Raw genomic sequence first — 21,039 nt, 5'->3', positions numbered from 1 at the left:
GTATTCAATCAAGTGGTCTTTTGGGTTTTTGAAAGGGATTATGAAGTCTGCTCAGCTGATAGTTTTAACATTCATTGAGGTTGTTTAACAAGGGTAATTTTAGTCTCTGAGTTTAATTTTGTTGTCCAGGCTTGTCTCTTTTTACTGTCACAAATCCAAGTCTATAAAAATTGTGTCACGTTATAGGGATGAGTGGATAATATATCCATTCATATAAATTATGTATGTCCTAAGTGGGTATATCTTTTAAATTGTCCTTTTAATACTGAGTTTAGTATATGAAGGAGTTATGACCTGTCTACTTGTTCATTGTGAGTTTGCTCTTCGTTTAGTCAGACTGCAGCCTCACCTTACTACTGCTGTGATCTTTTCGTGTCTTGGATAACATGGTTTCCTTGACACACATAAAATAATAAGCAGCCTTTTGTTTTGGCCAGTTCAAATTGTCCCCAAGGGATATAGTCAGCATTTTCTATCCGATGTTAGAAATTTTAGTAGCATGGCTCTCATTCTTGTACTTGATTGCCAGCTACCTGCATCTTCTGTTTTATTTCTGTGTCATATTCATGCTCATCTCCAAGCTGGGTGGTAGTCTCTTGTGTACATGGACCTCATCCTTTCCCAGTCCACCGCATGTTTACTACTTTAACTGTAAACTGCAGTTTTGTTTTTTTGGTGAGTTTTGTCCATTTCAAAGAAACTAAGCATATTCAACCAAAAGTCAAATTTGTTATTAATTTTTTCTTATGTCTTTTAACCTCTATCCCTTAGGCAGATGATGTTGAGGGCAAAATTAGACAAATCATCCCACCTGGATTTTGTACAAACACAAATGATTTTCTCTCTTTGCTGGAAAAAGAAGTTGATTTCAAGCCATTTGGAACCTTACTCCATACATACTCTGTTCTCAGTCCAACAGGAGGGGAAAACTTTACCTTTCAAATATACAAGGTAAAGATAAATCTAAATATTTCTTGGGTTAAAGTGCTCCATTTGCCTGAAATCTGTATGCTGTTTTGTTATTTTCAGTGACTCATTTCTAGCTTCAGGAAACAAGTTTCTGTCAGCATTAAAAACAAAGATCTATTTTGTATGTGTGTCTGTGTACACATCTTAATCTGAAACTTCTAAACATTTTCCCACAGGACAGTTTTGTGTTCTACAGACTTTCACTTACCTCTGTGATGAGTTTCACCTGACTTTTCTTGGCTTTTTCCCTAGGCTGACATGACATGTAGAGGCTTTCGAGAATATCATGAAAGGCTTCAGACCTTTTTGATGTGGTTTATTGAAACTGCTAGCTTTATTGACGTGGATGATGAAAGATGGCACTACTTTCTAGTGTAAGTACAGTTCTAAAGCAACAGTAGACCTTATTACCTCCACAAAGCCAGCATTTTAATTGTGGCGGCCCAATTATTGGGACAGTATAATGATATTTTTCCCAGGAAAGAAAAACTATTGTTTATGAGGCTTGAGTTTTCCTTCATTATGCTTTCGGAGACCTTGAGAATAGAGCTGAATTAAATGCTGTTGTCCGTTAGGGCCCTGAATGTAGGCTTAAACAGTAAAATGAGCTTTGCCTGTGTTTTCTTTTACTTGCCACCTATTCATCTTTATAATAGGCAAGTGCACTGAAGTGATGTAAAGAGGTCTGATTTATCCAAGTTGCTGCACACCAATTAAGTGAATTGTACATTCAGAACATAGCAGGTGTACCCATTGGGCCCTCACAGAGTAGCTTGCTGACACTGAAAATTCAGTCAGAGAATGGAAAAGAAAATGGACACTGCATGGGAGCGCGACTGTAATTGACCTGCTTGGCTTTCTGTTTTATCTGCAGATTTGAGAAGTATAATAAGGATGGAGCTACGCTCTTTGCGACCGTAGGCTACATGACAGTCTATAATTACTATGTGTACCCAGACAAAACCCGGCCACGTGTAAGGTAATTGGCGGTATAACACGTGCCTTGTCTTTTATTTCAGAAGAAGGAACTGCTGAAGTTTCCAATACTTGTTATAATAGTGTTGATTTGTTTAAAAAAAATCACCATTATTCATTGGCTATGTAGTGATTTATTTCATTGTTCCCTTTGAAACTGTGGAAGATTAAACCAATTTTGAGTATCTCGATAATTTTTGGATGTCTTGAAGGTCGACTGAAAAAAAAAAACCTACCTTTAAAATCTTCTATAATACTATAGTGATTTGCAATTTTTAAACGGATCATGTTGTGATATTTTAATTTTAAATTCATTTCTTTACTGTAGTCAGATGCTGATACTGACTCCATTTCAAGGTCAAGGTCATGGTGCTCAACTTCTTGAAACAGTTCATAGGTACTACATTGCATCTCCTTCTGTTCTTGATATTACAGGTATGTACTGGAAGGGCCTTTCTAAAGAATCTCTTCTTACATTGTTTTTGACAGAAGTAACTATTCTGTTTTAAATAGCACCATTCTCTTGAGGTCTTTTTGGACCTATGTAAAGATGGCTTATGGTTAATATTTTAAGTTATAAGCCTTTGGTAGGATCAGATTGTATATCCAAGAAGTGCTTTATGGATTGAACAAATTGAAGATAATGAATTGAATATATATTGGGAAATCGTGGTCAGGCATATGTACTTTATAAGTGTGGTGTGACTTCGTTGGCCAACCATTGCATTGCTCAGAGACCCTGCTCTAATTTTCATGTAGAGGAGTAATATTCTAAACTTTACTGAGAGAGAAAAACCAAGGCAAATAAATAATGCCTGAATAGAATACACATTTCTTAAGGCATGTGTTTTTTATTGTTAAAATGCATGCCTTCGCAACAGTAGTTTATAAGATGCAGGCCTCTTTGTTTTAGAAACATCTTTGATTACGAATTAGCTGGAGAAGTAGTATGAATAGGATGCTTAGAAGGAGCAAGACTCTCCTCTTTAAAGTCATCATTAGATGGAGTTAGAGATGATAGTATGTAAACTTGTGAGCTGCCACAAAACAAAGTGCCCCAAGGAACATTTATGTTGTCATTTTTTTCTTTCTCCTGAGTAACACTGCTTCAAGTTTGTTAACTCAGAAAGTTGCTGATTAAACTGAAAGTCATTTTTCATGAAAAATATTATACCAGATACTCACATCCAAATTAGATACTGCATTTTATTAATTCATAACAGTTTGAGTACATTTTTGTTTTTAAAACTGCAATACTTAACACACACTAAAATTTGCTTGAAAAATGCTGTTTTGGAATATTGTTTTCCCACTTTGTTTAAAGACACCAAAAAAAAAAAAAACACCAAAAAAAAAAAAATACTGGTTGGGAGATAAGTAATTGCTTAAGTTGGTTTATATCAAAAGTTACAAATTGTTTAAGTGACACCTTTACTAGCTTAAATGAAAAATTATAAAAACATAATAAAAAATGATACTTATTTTTAACTAAGCTAGAAATTGTTTAGCTTCTGTTTACTTTACAGAGCTTGGACTTGGTGCTACACGAAGGGACTTTTTTGGTGATTTTAATCTGGAGTCTTAGAGTTCACATAAGTAGTCTTTGTCTTCTCTAGTGGGTAATGTGCCAGCAGGAGTTGTTTCTGTGAAGCCTCTTAACCATTTTCTTCTGTCTACTCTTAACCAATAAAGTCCTTGATACTTAGCACCAATTAGCAGATAAAGAATTTTATTTCTTAAATCTCAGTGAAGAGTCATCAATAGTGGTAGCCTTTATTCACTGCAAACTGAAGTCTCCAAAGAGAAAAGGCTAAACATGCTAAAGGACTTCTGAATTTGAAAACTAGATATCAGCTTTTATTTTTAATGTTAACATTTCTCAACATTACAAATTACTAAAAATGCCTTATCAGCTGTTTTCATGAAAATAATTTAGATTTCCATATCCAGTCTTTTTTAACAAAGAAAATAACAGAATTTTCCACTTTTTGCCTGTTTCTCCATTATTTTGTGTATATATTTTTCACTTTGTGGATCTTTAGGAGGCTCTGGATCTCCCTTTGCAATCCTGAATGTTTTTCATATTGAGATAGCCTTTGCTTACTTAACAGACAGCCAGATACAGTAATAATTAAAAGATAACATTGATGGTCCTATGTTACAGGATAGATAAGTGTTTGTAATATAATTGTCTCCCACTTTCTTTTTTTAGCACTTAATTTTAAAGTAAAATACTGGAAGACATTTTTTTATATCATGTACATCTTGCTGATGAGGATGTCACTATCTTAAGATAGAAAGCATTTGAATATATCTCAGTTGTAAGACCTTATAAAAATTGAATCAATGATTTGTTTCTTCTAGAAGTATGAAGAGAATTGCATTTGGCAATAGAAATTGATCTTAGGCTGGAATATAGACCAATATTACTACTCTATTAGTAGTGTATTAAGTGTATTAAGTAGTGTATTAAGAGCTATTTATAACTGTCCTTTAAAGGTCTCTTATAAAAAGTCTCTTATATTATTAGAATAGAATATTTTAAAATATTATAAGTTTTTATACTTAGGTGGTTTGTGCTATCTCATTTCATATGATTTTTTTAAAAAAGATTTTATTTATTTATTCATGAGAGACACACAGAGAGAGGCAGAAACAAGGCAGAGGGAGAAGCAGGGTCCTTGCAGAGAGCCCGATGTGGGACTCGATCCCAGATCCTGGGATTACGTCCTGAGCCAAAGGCAGACACCCAACTGCTGAGCCACTCAGGAGTCCCTCATATGATTTTTTTATCTCTAATGTAGCACATTAATATGGGGAGGTTTTTTATAAAACGATAGAGCACTTAAGTTGTTAGATGATGTATTTGAAAAGAATTCAGTTTTTGATTTTGCATGTCACTATAGATTTATACTCAAGTAAATTTCATCTTTTAAATGTATTGCTTATCTTTGCAGCATGGAAACAAAGGAATTGAAAGATGTCACGAAATATTGAGTATCACTATTACAAGATCATTTTCAGTCTGACACTTTTGGTTAAAGTGCCTAAAGACTGAAATGGTGACTTGGCCCTTTAGATTGTCATTCTATAACAGCTTATGTAAAGCTAAATGGAAATTTTTTGCGTCTTTTTTTTTTTTTTTAAGATACTTGACAGAGCACAAACAAGAGGGAGCAGCAGGCAGAGGGAGAGGGAGTCCAATATGGGGCTCAGTCCCAGGACCCTGGGATCATGACCTGAGTTAAAGGCAGATGCCCAACTGACTGAGCCACCCAGGCACCCCATACTTTTTGATTTATGTGAAAATTTCTGATAGGGATGTGGCATGAGATTTTAGATTTTTCTCAACTCTGATTCTTTTTTCTAGGATATGTTTTTTCCTGATCTTCTGGGGTCATATAAGTTACCTAAGCTATCACTCATACTAAATTTAATTTCATATTGATACTAGCACCCTCAGCTGGAGCCAGTATCAATAAGAATACTTTAACAGTAATTGACAATTTGCTGGAGGCTCTGTGTCAACTAGCTTGGAATGAAAAATGGAGAGAGAATCCAGTCTTTGAGAGGTCCCCATGCTTTCCTGACTTTTTACATCCAAAAACAGTTCTTTTTTCTAAATCAGTTTAGAAGAAGTAGACTTGGAAAAATTGACATTGAATAAGCTTGAGCTTCGTCTGTGAGTACTTTAAAAAATTTTTTTAAAGAGTTGCTTCCTGGGGATCCCTGGGTAGCTCAGTGGTTTAGCGCCTGCCTTTGGCCCAGGGCGCGATCCTGGGGTCCTGGGATCAAGTCCCGCGTCGGGCTCCTGACATGGAGCCTGCTTCTCCCTCCTCCTGTGTCTCTGCCTCTCTCTCTCTCTCTCTCTCTCTCTGTCTCTGTCTCTGTCTCTCATAAATAAATAAATAAATCTTTAAAAAAAAAAGAGTTGCTTCCTTGAGAATTTGTCACTTAGTAGAGGTTTAAAGTAACTTTATTGAGGTATGATTTCCATACCATGAAATTCACCAATTATTTGTGTAAGTGTACTGTTCAGTGAGTTTTAGTGTGTCTGCCTCGTTTTGCAGCCATTACCACAGTCCTATTTTGGAATATTTCTACCACAGTAAAGAGATCCCATATGTCCATTTGCAGTCAGTCACTATTCCCAGTCTCTTACATTGAGGTCTGTGATTCATTTCGAGTTAATTTTTGTGTGTAAGTTTCTAAATTCATCTTTTTACATATGGCTATCCAGTTGACCCAGTACTATTTGTTAAAAAGAATGTTCTTCTATTGAATTGCCTTGGTACCTCTGTTGAAAATCAGCTGACCATAAATGTAAAGATGTATTTATAGACTCTAATGATCTGATATGTCTTTCCTTATGCCAGTATCATACTGTCTTATTACTATAGCTTTATGTCGAGGTTTTTTTGTGTTTTTTTTTTTTTAAGTGATAGTGTGAAGTTTAACATGTCAAATACATACATTGAATTTATGGAGTGTGGTTTGCCTGAATGCTGCTGAGTAAACAGAAGTTTCTTGAAATGATAGATGAGTAGGGTTAAAACTGGATCCTGGCTCTGCCCAGGTGGCTGGGAATGGGGTAGGGAAAGGCAGAGAGGGAAGGCTTCAGTTAGAGGGAGCCATGATCCTCAGGGACTTAAAATATAATCTCTCTCTGAGTGAGCTTCCAGGAAATAGTCTGGGTCTGGTTGTTGCAAACCCATCAATGGCTGACCCTGGCACAACTGCCCCTTGAGGCACAATCTACCTGACAAATGAAAACTTACCCCACCTCCTGTATTACTCCCTCTGCCCCCCAACAGAGGTACTAAATTCTGAAAACAAGACCATTCCATTGATTACATAGGAAATACAGTCCTCATCTTTTCATTGCAAAGATAGCAGCTGTTCCTTCCCCAGCCCCCCAGTTCCCTTCCTCCTAAGTGATTTATTGATCATTTATTGATCATGTAGAGGAGACAAAGATGATGTAGAGAAGACCACAGGCCACATCGGGGCTTCTGGCTCTGAGGGGCTGTGTCAATGGTGCCAGGGCAGAGAGTGGACAAGACACAGCAAAGGTCATGGCAGTAGGGCCTAGTTCCTCCCACAGGCCATGCTTACTTATTTAGAGTAAGTGATTGCATTCATTTTCCTGATAAAGTTACAGAATTTTTATTTATTTTTATTTTTTATTTTTTTAAATATTTTATTTATTTATTCATGGGAGACACACACACACACACACAGAGAGGCAGAGACACAGGCAGAGGGAGAAGCAGGCTTCATGCAGGGAGCCCGACGTGGGACCTGATCCCGGGTCTCCAGGATCAGGCCCTGGGCTGAAGGCAGCGCTAAACCACTGAGTCACTGGGGCTGCCCAAGTTACATAATTTTTTAAAAGATTTATTTATTTATTCATGAGAGACAGAGAGAGAGAGAGAGGCAGAGACATAGGTAGAGGGAGAAGCAGGCTCCTTGCAGAGAGCCCAATGTGGGACTGGATACCAGGTTCTGAGATCACACCCTGAGCCGAAGGCAGACACTCAACCGCTTGAGCCACCCAGGCATCCAAAGTTGCATCATCTTTTGCTTTCCTTGCTTCTTCTCTCTTCCTGGTGACCTCCTGCATTTCTTTCTGTTCTTTATGGTTGATCTCCAGGCAGGTGAAGTCAACCCTGGCCTGTTCTGTCTTCCCACTAAATGCATTTTAATAGTGCTCTTTTGCTTTCTCATTGTCTTTATCTTTCTTAAAAGCTCCTTTGGCTTTTCCAGATCTATTTGTGTAACCTTCCTGATTGTCTGTGCCACCCTGTATGGTTCTTGATGTTGACGAGCCTTTTCACACTTTTGCTGGTGATCATCATAATCCTCTTTCTATTCTGAGGCTAGAAATTTCTCCTTTTTGGAGTCATCTACAGCCTTATCAGCTTCTTTCCCTGCTTCTCCTCTTCCCTGGGCTTTTGCTTTCCAGTCTAGAGCTGTATATTATTTTCCTTGGGTAATGTACAGCCAGGTAGGCCTTCGTGGCCTCCCTTGCTCCCTTTTTAGGCATCATGGCTCTGGTGGCAGGAGTGCCTCAGACTTTCTATTCAGTTTTGAAATCAGAAAGTCTTCCAGTCATGTTCTTTTTCTTTCTTTTTTTAAAGATTTATCTATTTCTTCACGATGGGGGCGGGGGCAGAGGCAGAGACACAGGAGGAGGGAGAAGCAAGCTCCATGCCGGGAGCCCGACGTGGGACTCGATCCCGGGACTCCAGGATGGCGCCCTGGGCCAAAGGCAGGCGCTAAACCGCTGAGCCACCCCAGGGATCCCTCATGTTCTTTTTCAAAATTGTTTTGGTTAAACAAGATCTCTTGTGTTATCATAAAATATACTATTTCTGTTTTCTACTGATTTGATTCCCACTTTGGTTTTTATTATTTTCTTCCTATTTCTTTGGGTTCAATTTGCTCTCATTCTAATGAAGACTGAAATTCAGGTTTCTGATTTGATTTCATGTTCTCCTTTTCTAACATTTAGATTTTTAAATATATAAATCCATATTTATGTATAACATATATGTATGTGAATATAAGGACTGCCTTAACTGATCATATACATTTTCATAAATATGCTTCATTCAGTTCAAAATATCTTTTAATTTTTTATTTTTTAAAGGTTTTATTTATTTATTCATAAGACTTAGACACAGAAAGAGAGGCAGAGACATGGGCAGAGGGAGAAGCAGGCTCCCTGCAGGGAACCTGATACAGGGACTCAATCCCCAGGACCCCGGGATCACTCCCTGAGCCAAAGGCAGATGCTCAATCACTGAGCCACCCAGGCGTCCCATTAAAGAAATCTGTATACCCAGTGTGGTGCTCAAACTCAAAACCCCCAGATCAAGAGTCACAGGCTCTACCTACTGAGACAGTCAGGTGCCCCGGTTCAAAACCTCTTCTAAATTGCATTTTGATCGATGAGTGTTGTTTAATTTTCAAATACTGTGGATTCCCAAATTTCCTTCTCTTGATATCTAATTCTGTTGTCAGAGAACGTACTTTGTATGCCTTTAGTTCTTTTTCATTTATTGAGTTTTATTTTATTATTTACCATAGGTGTCCATAAACTTTTTCTCTAAAGGGCTAAGGATTAAGTATTTTTTGCTTTGTAAGCCATGTGTGTTCTCTGTTGCCATGCCAGATTTGGCCCAAGGGCTATCATTTACTAATTTTATGCCCAACATATGATCTCTATGCTGGAGAATGTTCCATGTGTGCTTGAAAATAATGTGTATTCTGCTGTTACTAGGTGAGAAGTTACCAAACTACAAGCTAGGTTAAGTTAGTTGATAGAACTGTTCAACTCTTCTCTATTTGCTAATTTTTGTCTGTTCTATCCATTATTGAGTAGTATTGAAATTCCAGCTGGTTTTGTTTGTCTATTTCTCCCCCTCAATTTATCAGCTTTTATTTAATTTATTTTGGGCCTCTGTTGTTAGTTGTGTAGGTCTTTGTAATTGTAACATATTCTTCATGAATTAACTTGTCATTATAAAATGTGCCTTTTTATCACTAATTTTTTTTTTTTGCCTTGAACATTTTTTTCCCAATTGTTTTTTATTGTGGTAATGCTTATACTCATTCTTTGACTTTCAACTTTTGTTTGTTTTTAAGATTTTATTTATTCATGAGAGACAGAGAGAGGCAGAGACATAGGCAGAGGGAGAAGCAGGCTCCTCACAGGGAGCCCAATGCAGGACTCGATCCCAGGACCCTAGGATCACGCCCTGAGCCAAAGGCAAACGCTCATCTGCTGAGCCACCCAGGTGCCCCGACTTTCAGCTTTTGAATCTAAGATGTTTCTGTTGTAGACAGCATATAGTCAGATCTTTTTTTTTTTTATCTAGTCTGACAATCTCTGCTTTTTGATTGGAATATTTAATATATTTAGATTTAAGGTAATTATTGCTGTGGTTGGAATCATGCCTCCCATTTTGCTGTTTTCTATATGTTGCTTTTTGTTGTTCTTTTGTTTCTCCTTTGATGATGCCTTCTTTTGTGTTAAATACATTTATTTTAAGTAGGCTCCATGCTGAGCATGGAGGGCTTGAACTTCCCACCCTGAGATCAAGAGTCAGATGCTTAACCAACTGAGCCACTCAGGCACCCCATAAATAGATATATTTTAAATGAGCAATTTTAATTTTTTGTTTTTTCCTTTTTTTCAAGGTATTCTTATTGGTTGCTCTGCGGATTACAATATGCATCTTAATTTATCACAACTTACCTCAGATTAATATTCAATTCCAGTAAAAGAAATTCTTTCATTATAATTATTCTTCCTCCCCTCTTTGTTCTATTGTCATATATATATTACATTTTTATATGTTAGGTACCAAACACTGGTTTTATAATTATTTTTTTAATCAGTTGAAAGGAGTAAAGAGAAAAATTTATACCAGCTTTTACATGTATCTTCAGTTAATTATCAATGTTCTTCATATAGATTTGAGGTATCATGTTCTTTTAAACTGAAGAACTTCTTTAGTATTTCTTGTAAGGCAGGTCTTCTAGCAACACATTTCTTCAATCTTTATTTTTCTAAGAATGTCTTTATTTTACCTTCATTCTGAAGGATAATTTTGCTGGATATAGAATTCTTGATGAACAGTTACTACCCGTCCCCCTCCCCGCCCCACCCCATACTTTGAATATATCACCCTACTGACTTCTGGCCATTTGTGGTTTCTGATGAGTTGTCTTCCTCTTCTTTTTTTTTTTTTTTTTTTTAAGATTTAATTTATTTATTCGTGAGAGACACAGAGAGAGAGCAGAGACACAGGCAGAGGGAGAAGCAGGCTCCATGCTGGGAGCCCAACGTGGGACTCGATCCCGGGTCTCCAGGATCGGGCCCTGGGCTGAAGGTGGCGCTAAACCGCTGAGCCACCCAGGCTGTCCAGTTGTTTGCCCCTTGCTGCTTTCAGGATTTTGTTTGTCTCTGGCTTTTGACAGGGTCTGTACTTCAGATATTTTGTTCCCTGTTGATTTCATCATCTGTGTACATTCCTAATAAACCATAATTTCATACCAAACTGATAAAGTGACAGGATTTCACTTTAAAGCTATAGTCATATAATATTTACTTAATAATTACTTGCAAATGATGTTAATGCCACAAGGAAGCATTAAGAAGGTATTCAGTACATATGGATCGAATGAATGGAGGGTTGGATAATGACTCAATCATAAAACATTTCCCCTGCCTAGACGTTTTTTTAATAAATGGCTTTATTGAGATATAATTAATTTCATACAATTCACTTACTTGAATTGTACAATTTTTGAAATCTTTACAGTGCAGCCATTATCATAATCTAATTTTGGAATATTCTGTTCTCCCAAAATAGAAACCCAGTTCTCATTAGCAATCACTCCTTTCCTCTTCTACCCCCACAACCTATACCCCTCCAGCTCTAGGCAACCACTAATCTACTTTTAGTCTATAAATTTGCCTATTCTGGACATTGAAGTCATATAATATATAATGCTTCTTTTATTTGGCATGTTTTCAAGGTTCATCCTTCTTATAATGTATACTAGTACTTTATTTCTTTTTATCGCCAAAGAATATTCCCATGGTATGGATAATACCAAATTTTATTTATCCATTTATCAATTCATGGACATTTGGGTAGTTTCTACTTTTTTGGTTCTTAGGAATAGTGCTACAGTGAATATTTGTGTACAAGTGTTTGTGTGGACCTATGTTTCATATATCTTGGGTACATACCTAGAAGTAGAAATGATGGAAAATCTGGTAACTATGTTTCACCTTTTGAGAAACCACCAGACTATTTTCCAGAGTGGCTGTACCAATTTTACATATCCACCAGTAGTATGGAGGTTTCATTTTCTCCACGCCCTCATCAATATTTGTTACTGTCTTTGTTATTCTAGTCATTCCTAGTGAACATGGAATGGTGTTTCATTGTGGTTTTGATTTGCATTGTTTTTGTGGCTAATGATGTTGAGCATCTTCTCATGTGCATATTGTCCCTTTGTATATCTTCTTGAGAATAGTCTGCTTAGATCCTTTGCTTGTTTTTTAATTGTGTTCTCTTTTTCTTACTGGATTGTAAAACTTTTTATGCACAAAGTCTGGATATATTTATCTTTATTATTTATATGACTTGCAAATGTTTGCTCCCATTCTATAACTTGTCTTTTCATTTTCTTAATGATATCATTTGAGCATAAAAGTTTTAAAATTTTTTAAAGTTTTAAATTTTGACATATCCAGTTTATTTTTTTTCTTTTGTTACTTGTGCTTTTGGCTCTGTTATCTAAGAAACCATTGCTTGACCAAAGGTCATGAGATTTACTCCTATCTTTTCTTTTAAGAATTTTATAGTTTTAAAAACTTATATTTAGGTCTGTGATCCATTTTGAATTAATTGTTGTGTATGGTGTGAGGAAAGGGGTCCATCGTCATTCTTTTGTTTATGGAGATCCAGTTGTCTAACTACTATTTACCAAAAGATCATTTTTTTCTTCATTGATTTGTCTTGGCACTCTTCTCAAAAATTAATTGACCATAAATGTAGGGGTTTATTTTTAACTCTCAATCCAGTTCCATTGATATACATGCATGCGCTTATTCCAGTACCATACTGTCTTGATTACTGTAGCTTTGTAGTAATTTTTGAAATCAGGAAATATGAGTCTTCTAACTTTTGTTCTTTTTCAAGATTATTTCGGCTATTCTGGGTTACTTCCATATCTGTGTGAATTTTAGGAAAAACTTAATTTCTGAAACAAAAAAGGCCAGCTGGGGTTTTTATAGGAATTGCATTGAATGATTTGTAGAATATTGGTATTGTAAACAGTATTGTCTTATGATCCATGAACTAGCTCAGAATTTAGCATTCTTTCAAGCCTTCTACTGATCATAAAGCAAGAGCTCAGAGAAGTGAGGTGACTTGCTCATAGTCCTACATCTGTGAATGATAGAACTGAGACTCAAACTGATTTTCTCTGTGTAGCCTTCTTTCTCTCCATCATCTTTTGATGTTTTCCTTGTCCACTACATAGTCAAATGTAAGAGACAAACATAAAGGAAGATCCATGCGATTCAGATGCATTAAAGAAAGGATCAAAATCATATTGTCATTTTATTCTTTGAAAAAAAAAAAATTGGGGCAGCCTGAGTGGCTCAGCGGTTTAGCGCTGCCTTCAGCTCAGGGCGTTATCTTGGAGACCCCGGATCAAGTCCCGCGTCGGGCTCCCTGTGTGGGGCCTGCTTCTGCCTCTGCCTGTGTCTCTGCCTCTCTCTCTCTCTCTCTTTCTCTGTGTCTCTCATGAATAAATAAATAAAATCTTAAATAAATAAAATTTTTAAAAAATTTGTAGGGCAGCCTCGGTGGCTCAGCGGTTGAGTGCCACCTTCGGCCCAGGGCATGATCCTGGATTCCCCGGATTGAGTCCCACATCAGGCTCCCTGCATGGAGCCTACTTCTCCCTCTGCTTGTGTCTCTGCATCTCTCTTTCTCTTTCTCTCATGAATAAATAAGTAAAATCTTAAAACAAAAACAAGAACCTTTGCTTTCACAATTTTTTTTAATTATATGCTTCTAAATTCTTTTTTTAAAGATTTTTTTTATTCATGAGAGACACAGGGGTGGGGGGAGAGACACAAGCAGAGGGAGAAGCAAGCTCCATGCAGGGAGCCTGACGTGGGACTCGATCCTGGGTTTTAATTAGGTAAAAGAAGTATAGCAGACTATAAAAATTATTGGATTAAAGTAAGGGAGTTATAAATTGAGCTTTAGAAGGCTTAGCTATCGGAGAATAGTAATTGATCATCCAAACTTTAATCTCTCATTAATATAGTTGCTTTAATTGTAAATAAAACTGAGATGCACACGGTAGATCACACCTGTCAAAAAGTTTACATTTGAAAGTGGCTCTAATTTCACAAATGCTGTAGGTCTTTTCAAAAGGATTGCACCTACAATTTATTTTGGCAAAGATGCTGTTGTTTGATTGATAAGGAATAACTTCTCATTATAACTTTTGCCTTATATAATTCTTTTAAGAATATTTGTTTTTTAAAAAAAAAGAATATTTGTTTTCCTAGCCTAGGATTTTTTTGAGATTGCAAATGATGAATTATGTTGGATAAGGGAAATGTTATTCTGCCTTTTCTTCAGCGGAAGATCCATCCAAAAGCTATGTGAAATTAAGAGACTTTGTGCTTGTGAAGCTTTGTCAAGATTTGCCTTGTTTTTCCCGGGAAAAGTTGATGCAAGGATTCAGTGAAGCCATGGCAATAGAGGCACAACAGAAGTTCAAAATAAATAAGGTATTTTTATTCTATAGAAGGAAAATGTTACAGTTTTGAAGTTTTCTTTCTCTCTCTCTTTTTTTAAGTACATAACTTAAACATTGCAAGTACATTAAGAATACATGTGTGGGAAGTGGCAGTGGTTGAGAGTACAAGCTCTGAAGCCAAGTTGCCTGGGTTAAGATCTGGCTACGCTCTGTGACTTAACGGCAGTTTAATTTCCTCATTAATAGAATGGGAAGATAGTTGATTTTATGGCTATATTAAGTGTAACAAGAAGAATAGAATGGAAAGTATCATCTTATTTTTGCTTTTTAAGAAAATGTTTGATATGGCAAAATAGTTAATTCATGTGAAGTATATATATATATATATTTCTATATATTTGAATTTTAAAGTAGTAAATATCCTAAAATAGGTACAGAAAAAATAATCTGGCAGTTCAGAGGAGGGAATTTAGTTTATTATATTTATGTATGTAAGGGAATCAGAGTTTTTCATGGTACGGAGCTGCATTTGATCTAAGTCTTGAAGAGTGGATAGGATTTGGATTATGAAAGTATGTGAGGGGCTCCTCGGTAGCTCATTTGGTTAAGCATCTGACTCTTCGTTTTGGCTCAGGTCATGATCTTAGGATCAAGTCTCATGTCAGGGTTGGCACTCAGCTAGAGTTTGCTTGGGTGTCTCTCCCTCTGCCCCTCCCCGCAGTTGCACGTGGGTGTGCTTTCAAAAGAAAAGAAAAAAAAGAAAGAAAAGAATATGAGATGAATAATAAGGACTGGTTTATGATGCTGTTAACCTCTCCTCCCTTGCTTCTAAGGTGCCACAGTTCCTGATTTTTTCATTTAGCACTGTGGTCATCTTTTTATTTATTTATTTATTTATTTTTTAAAATGAACTCCAGTTCATTTTCTTTTTCTTTTTTTATTTTTATTTATTTACTATAGTCATAGAGAGAGAGAGGCAGAGACACAGGCAGAGGGAGAAGCAGGCTCCGTGCACCGGGAGCCTGACGTGGGATTCGATCCCAGGTCTCCAGGATCGCGCCCTGGGCCAAAGGCAGGCGCCGAACCGCTGCGCCACCCAGGGATCCCTGTGGTCATCTTTTTAGAGATGCTTTTACTCTTCTGTATGTTCCCTAAGGATGATTCTTCCCCAAAGTTCTTTATCCAGTCTTTATTTTACTTATTCTACCTGGGTGATCTCATTTAATTCTTCAATGTAGATTTTCCTCCTGTATTCCCAACACTGTATATCAAGTGTCCTGGGGCACCTGTGTGGCTCAGTCAGTTGGGTGTCCGACTCTTGATTTCGGCTCAGGTCATGATCTCAGGGTTGTGTGATTGAGCCCTTCATCAGGCTCCCGTGTGAAGTCTAATTAAGATTCTCTCTCCCTCTTCCTCTGCCCCTCCCTCCCATGCTCTAGAGCATGCTCTCTCTTCCCCTCTCTCTCTCTCAAAATAAATGAATCTTTTTTAAAAAAAGTAAAAAAAAGGTTCCTGGCCACTAACCTTCACCAACTTAAAATTTTTTTTAAAGATTTTATTTATTTTATTCATTAGAGACAGAGAGGCAGAGACATAGGCAGAGGGAGAAGCAGGCTCCTCGCAGGGAGCCTGATGCGGGACTCAATCCCAGGACCTGGGAATCATGCCCTGAGCCAAAGGCAGATGCTGAACCTCCAGAGCCACCCAGGTGTCCCACAACAGCTTAATTTGAACTGAAACTTTGCATCTTCTCCTGTATTATAACACTTTAATGGCTTCCTGGTTTTAAGATAAATACATGGTTTAGAAATATTCAGTATGTTTAGACTGTATTAAACCTTTAGAGAATTTATTTAGCAGCTAGGCTTTTAAAAGAAAGAGTAGGAATACGTTTTTCAAAATTATGCTTTTTTTTCTTAAAGGAATTAAAATTTAGTATGGCACACCAAACCCGTCATAATTTGGACCCTGTCAACCTTGGTAGACTCAACTTTCTACCACTTTCCTTCTTGCTCTGGCATTACTAAACCTCTTGTTATTTCCCAACTGTGCTACATCTTTCTTCTTGTTATATCACTTTATGTTAACTATGCTCTTTTCCTGTGATACCCCCTTCTCTTGTTCCTCCATCTTTGTCTTGCCAGATATAACTCCTCTTTTCAGGCTCAGTTGAGGTCCCTTCTGGAAAGTTCAAACATCATTTTCCCATCTACCTTATACCTGATCTCCCACTACCCCCAATAAATATATCAGTGAAACAACATAAACAGAAAGACTATGGGCTTTTCTTTTGGCTTCAGTGATACCAAAATTTCTTGCTTTTCCTACTACTTCTTTGTTTTTCTCTGCCCTTTAACTGTCACTGTACTACAGGGTTCTGAACTCTCCTCTTGTTTTCACTATTTATGGCTTTCCTAATCAATATTGTGGTTTTAACTCTAGACTATATACTGATATTGCTTAAATCCTCACTCTAAGACTAGAATTTTCTTCAGATTTATATGTTCTGTTGCTTCCTAAATCTCTCCTAGGCTGTGAAAACTCACTGTCATTCCATACCTTCCTCCACACCCAAATCCTTCCTCTTCTGTATTCCTAGAATCCTTGTTCCTTTAGTATTCTTACTGGTTCTTAGTTTATGCCTTCGTCATTTTTACCTTATTTAATAGCATAGCTTCCTAATTGGTCTCCCAGGCCCCCCTTTTTTTGCTACCATTTCTATGTAGCTGAGAGAATGCTTTTAGTAAAACTCGTATTTGTGCACTTTGTTCACAACCCCATTTAAAATCTGTTACCTAGGGGCACCTGGGTGGCTGAGTCAGTTAGGCATATGACTCTTAGTTTCTACTCTGTCCTCACTTTACTTCTATGCACTAATTTTCATTTTGTGCTCCAGCAGTGTCAGGCTGCCTCAGTCTTGCATGACTGTGCTGTGTGCACTTGTACACACACAGTGCTCACCCCTCTTTCTAGACTGGCATGGTCCCTTCCCTTTAACGTTTAGCTCAGGTTTTCTTTCCCCAGGAATCTTCTTTTAACATTTATGCCATTCCCAGGCTGTGCTACCATAATACCCTATATATATTTCCATCATTAGATTGACCATACCTCAATCATTTTTGTTACGAATTAGGCTACTAGCTCCTCAAGGGCAGAGACTATCTTTTATTTTTCATCTGGTACCTAGCACAATTTCTGGCCCATAGCAGATACTCCATATATCCTGTGTTCTTTTGGGAAAATGTCACTATTTTTAATTAAAAGTGTTCATGTTTTTCTTTTGTTTCATTAAGCAACATGCTAGACGGGTTTATGAAATCCTTCGACTATTGGTAACTGACATGAGTGATGCTGAACAATACAGAAGCTATAGACTGGACATTAAAAGAAGACTAATTAGCCCATATAAGGTAGGACTTTTCAGAGTCTTAAACATTCTATTCTTATCACTGTTTAAAAACGGAGAAGAGGGGCCCCTGGCTGGCTCTGTAGAGCGTATGACTTAATCTCAGGGTAAACCATACTAAGTTTTCCTTAAAATAAAATGGAGAAGAAAGTGTAGCAATCGCTGGTGTATGGGACAGTCCAAATCATTTTCCTAAATTAACTTTTACAAAAGTGAAAATATTCTTCCAGTTAGTTATAAGAAGTCTTACTATCATAATTTTCCAGTGTAAGGTATAAATTTGTTTTCATTCACTTAAAAACTAATCCCAAAGATAATCTACCCATGGTTAATTTTTACTTCATTTGTTTGCCATCTTTTAAAAATCTGAATGCTCAGCTTTGTGCAGTGGCAGGATCTTAGCCACTGTGATACTGTGAGGTTTATCCAAGGCATGATTATTGCTAATTGAAAAATCTGAATGCTCAGACTCTTCCTGAATAAATTATCTTGTTAGTTTTTTCTAAGTCTCTGCTTTCCTAGTTATGTAAATTGTGTTTACATTTGTTCCCTTCCTCCTAAATATGGCCTTGGTTGCCTTTTTTTTTTTTTTTTAAGATTTTATTTATTCATGACAGAGAGAGAGGCAGAGACACAGGGAGGGGAGAGAGAGAGAGGCAGAGACACAGGCAGAGGGACAAGCAGGCTCCATGCAGGGAGCCTGACATGGGACTCGATCCTGGGTTTCCAGGATCACACCCCGGGCTGAAGGCGGCGCTAAACTACTGGGCTACTGGGGCTGCCCAACCTTTTTTTTTTTTTTTTTAAGATTTTATTTATTTATTCATGAGAGACACAGAGAGACAGAGACACAGGCAGAGAAAGCAGCAGGCTCCATGCAGGGAGCCTGACGTGGGACTCCATCCTGGGCCTCCAGGATCATACCCTGGGCCAAAGGCGGCGCTAACCCGCTGAGCCACCCAGGCTGCCCTTGGTTGCCTTTTTTAAGCTATATACTTTACCATAGCTGAAATTGCAGCATAATAGTATTTACTTATTTTTTTAACAGTCTTTCTTCTTACCCTCTACTCCCTACCAGTTTTATCATCTCCCATATTTTCCTTTAACTCAAAAATTTCCCCTAGTAGATCAGGTTTGTCCTTATCATCATTTGGCCATTATTAAGGTAGATATTGCCCATGACAGCCTGTGTCAATGAGGATTTAATATGATGGTTGCAGCTGTGCAGTAAGCTGAGTGGGGAAAATATTTATTAATTTCATAAATAATGAGCACCTGACATGTGGTTGCTACATATATACACTCTACCTGTAGGCTTATACAGTGCAATAGCTGGGAATATAAATGACAAATCCCAAAATTTTCTGTCTTATGGACTACCTATAACAGGTTGTAATACATTATAATGGTCTCTCTTCCCCCAAAGTGTTCAAAGTAGCATTTTAGTCTTTGATATTTACCACTTCAGAAACATCAGAAAATTGGTAAAAATCATTCTTTCCAAAGGTTTTGAGTTTTAAAGTAATATTAATTTGGCAGATAGAAAATTTCTTAATGTTGAAATTGGGGCATATAGAATAGTATAATTAGATGTTATTATGGCAACATTTCAGAGTATAGACATACCTTGGAAATATTGCAGGGTCAGTTCCAGACCATTGCAATAAAGTGAATATTGCAATAAAGCAAATTAAATGAATTTTTTAGTTTCCCAGTGCATATAAAACTGATGTTTACACTATACTGTATTCTGCTAAGTGTACAATAGCATTATGTTTAAAAACTTAATACCTGGGACACCTGGGTGGCTCAGCGGTTTGGCGTCTGCGTTTGGCTCAGAGCATGATCCTGGAGTCCCAGGATCAGGTCCCATGTCGGGCTCCCACAGGGAGCCTGCTTCTCCCTCTGCTTGTGTCTCTGCCTCTCTCTTTCTGTTTGTCTCTCATGAATAAATATTTTTTTAAAAACCTTAATACCTTAATTTAAAAATATTTATTGCTAAAATATACCAACCATTATCTGAGCTTTCAGTGAGTCATAATTTTTTGCATCAAGTATCTCACCTTGATGTGAATGGCTGCTATGATTAGGGTGATGGTTGCTAAAGGTTGGGGTTGGATGTAGCAGTTTCTTAAAATAAGACAACAGTGAAGTTTGTCACATCAGTTGACTCTTCCTTTCTCTATAGCAAGCGATGCTATCTGATTCATTTTATCTACAGTAGAACTTTTTTCAAAAATGGGAGTCGTTGGGGATCCCTGGGTGGCGCAGCGGTTTGGCGCCTGCCTTTGGCCCAGGGCACGATCCTGGAGACCCGGGATCGAATCCCACGTCGGGCTCCCGGTGCATGGAGCCTGCTTCTCCCACTGCCTGTGTCTCTGCCTCTCTCTCTCTCTCTATCATAAATAAATAAAAAGTAAAAAAAAAAAAAAAAAAAAAAATGGGAGTCGTATTCACAAATCCTGCTGTTGCTTTATCAACTAAATTTATGTAATATTCTAAATCCTTTGTTGTCATTTCAACAGTCATCAGGAGTAGTTTCCATCTCAAGAAATCACTTTCTTTGTTCATCCATAAGAAGCAACTCATCTGTTCACATTTTATCATAAGATTGCAACAATTCAGTCACGCCTTCAGTCTCCACTTTCCTTTTTTTTTTTTTTTTTAAAGATTTTATTTATTTATTCATCAGAGAGAGAGAGAGAGGCAGAGACACAGGCAGAGGGAGAAGCAGGCTCCATGCAGGGAGCCCGACGCGGGACATGATCCGCGGTCTCCAGGATCACACCCTGGGCTGAAGGTGGCGCTAACTGCTGGGCCACCAGGGCTGCCTTCAGGCTCTACTTCTAATTCTAGTTCTTTTGCTGTTTTTACCACATCTGTGGTTACTTCACTGAAGTCTTGAACCCCCCTCAGAGTTATCCATGGGGGTTGGAGTCAACTTCTTCCACATTCCCTTTGTTAAGGTTGATATTTTGTCTCTTCCCATGATCACAAGTGTTCTTTAGATTTTTTTTTTAATTCTTTTTTTTTAATTTATTTATGATAGTTAGAGAGAGAGAGAGAGAGAGAGAGGCAGAGACACAGGCAGAGGGAGAAGCAGGCTCCATGCACCGGGAGCCCGACGTGGGATTCGATCCCGGGTCTCCAGGATCGCGCCCTGGGCCAAAGGCAGGCGCCAAACCGCTGCGCCACCCAGGGATCCCCATCACAAGTGTTCTTAATGGCATCTAGAATGGTGAATTCTTTCCATAGGTTTTCAGTTTACTCTGCCTGGGTCTATCAGAGGAATCACCATCTATGGCAGTGATAGATGTGTAATATACTTGTGAAATGTACTTCTTAAATAGTTAAGACTGGAAGGTCAAAATTTCTCCTCAATT

The 21,039-nt window shown here is 37.6% G+C and overlaps 2 protein-coding genes across 2 annotated transcripts in view; one reads left to right on the top strand and one right to left on the bottom strand.

Moving 5' to 3' along the window:
- The window catches only part of SLC25A12 (solute carrier family 25 member 12), a 195,311-nt gene that overhangs the window by 154,986 nt on the left and 19,286 nt on the right, over positions 1–21,039 (bottom strand). The window lies entirely within an intron of this gene.
- The window catches only part of HAT1 (histone acetyltransferase 1), a 61,438-nt gene that overhangs the window by 34,231 nt on the left and 6,168 nt on the right, over positions 1–21,039 (top strand). Inside the window, exons 5-10 of the mRNA XM_055307974.1 lie at positions 772–951; positions 1,222–1,343; positions 1,844–1,948; positions 2,273–2,379; positions 14,130–14,281; positions 17,544–17,660. Of these exons, the coding sequence (XP_055163949.1) occupies positions 772–951; positions 1,222–1,343; positions 1,844–1,948; positions 2,273–2,379; positions 14,130–14,281; positions 17,544–17,660 (783 nt within the window). The remainder of the gene's footprint in view (positions 1–771; positions 952–1,221; positions 1,344–1,843; positions 1,949–2,272; positions 2,380–14,129; positions 14,282–17,543; positions 17,661–21,039) is intronic.

This window comes from Nyctereutes procyonoides, unplaced genomic scaffold, assembly GCF_905146905.1.
Source record: "Nyctereutes procyonoides isolate TBG_1078 unplaced genomic scaffold, NYPRO_anot_genome, whole genome shotgun sequence".
Lineage (NCBI taxonomy): Eukaryota > Metazoa > Chordata > Mammalia > Carnivora > Canidae > Nyctereutes > Nyctereutes procyonoides.
The sequence above is the reverse complement of the archived record's forward strand: the minus strand, read 5'-3'. Positions and strand labels throughout refer to the sequence as shown.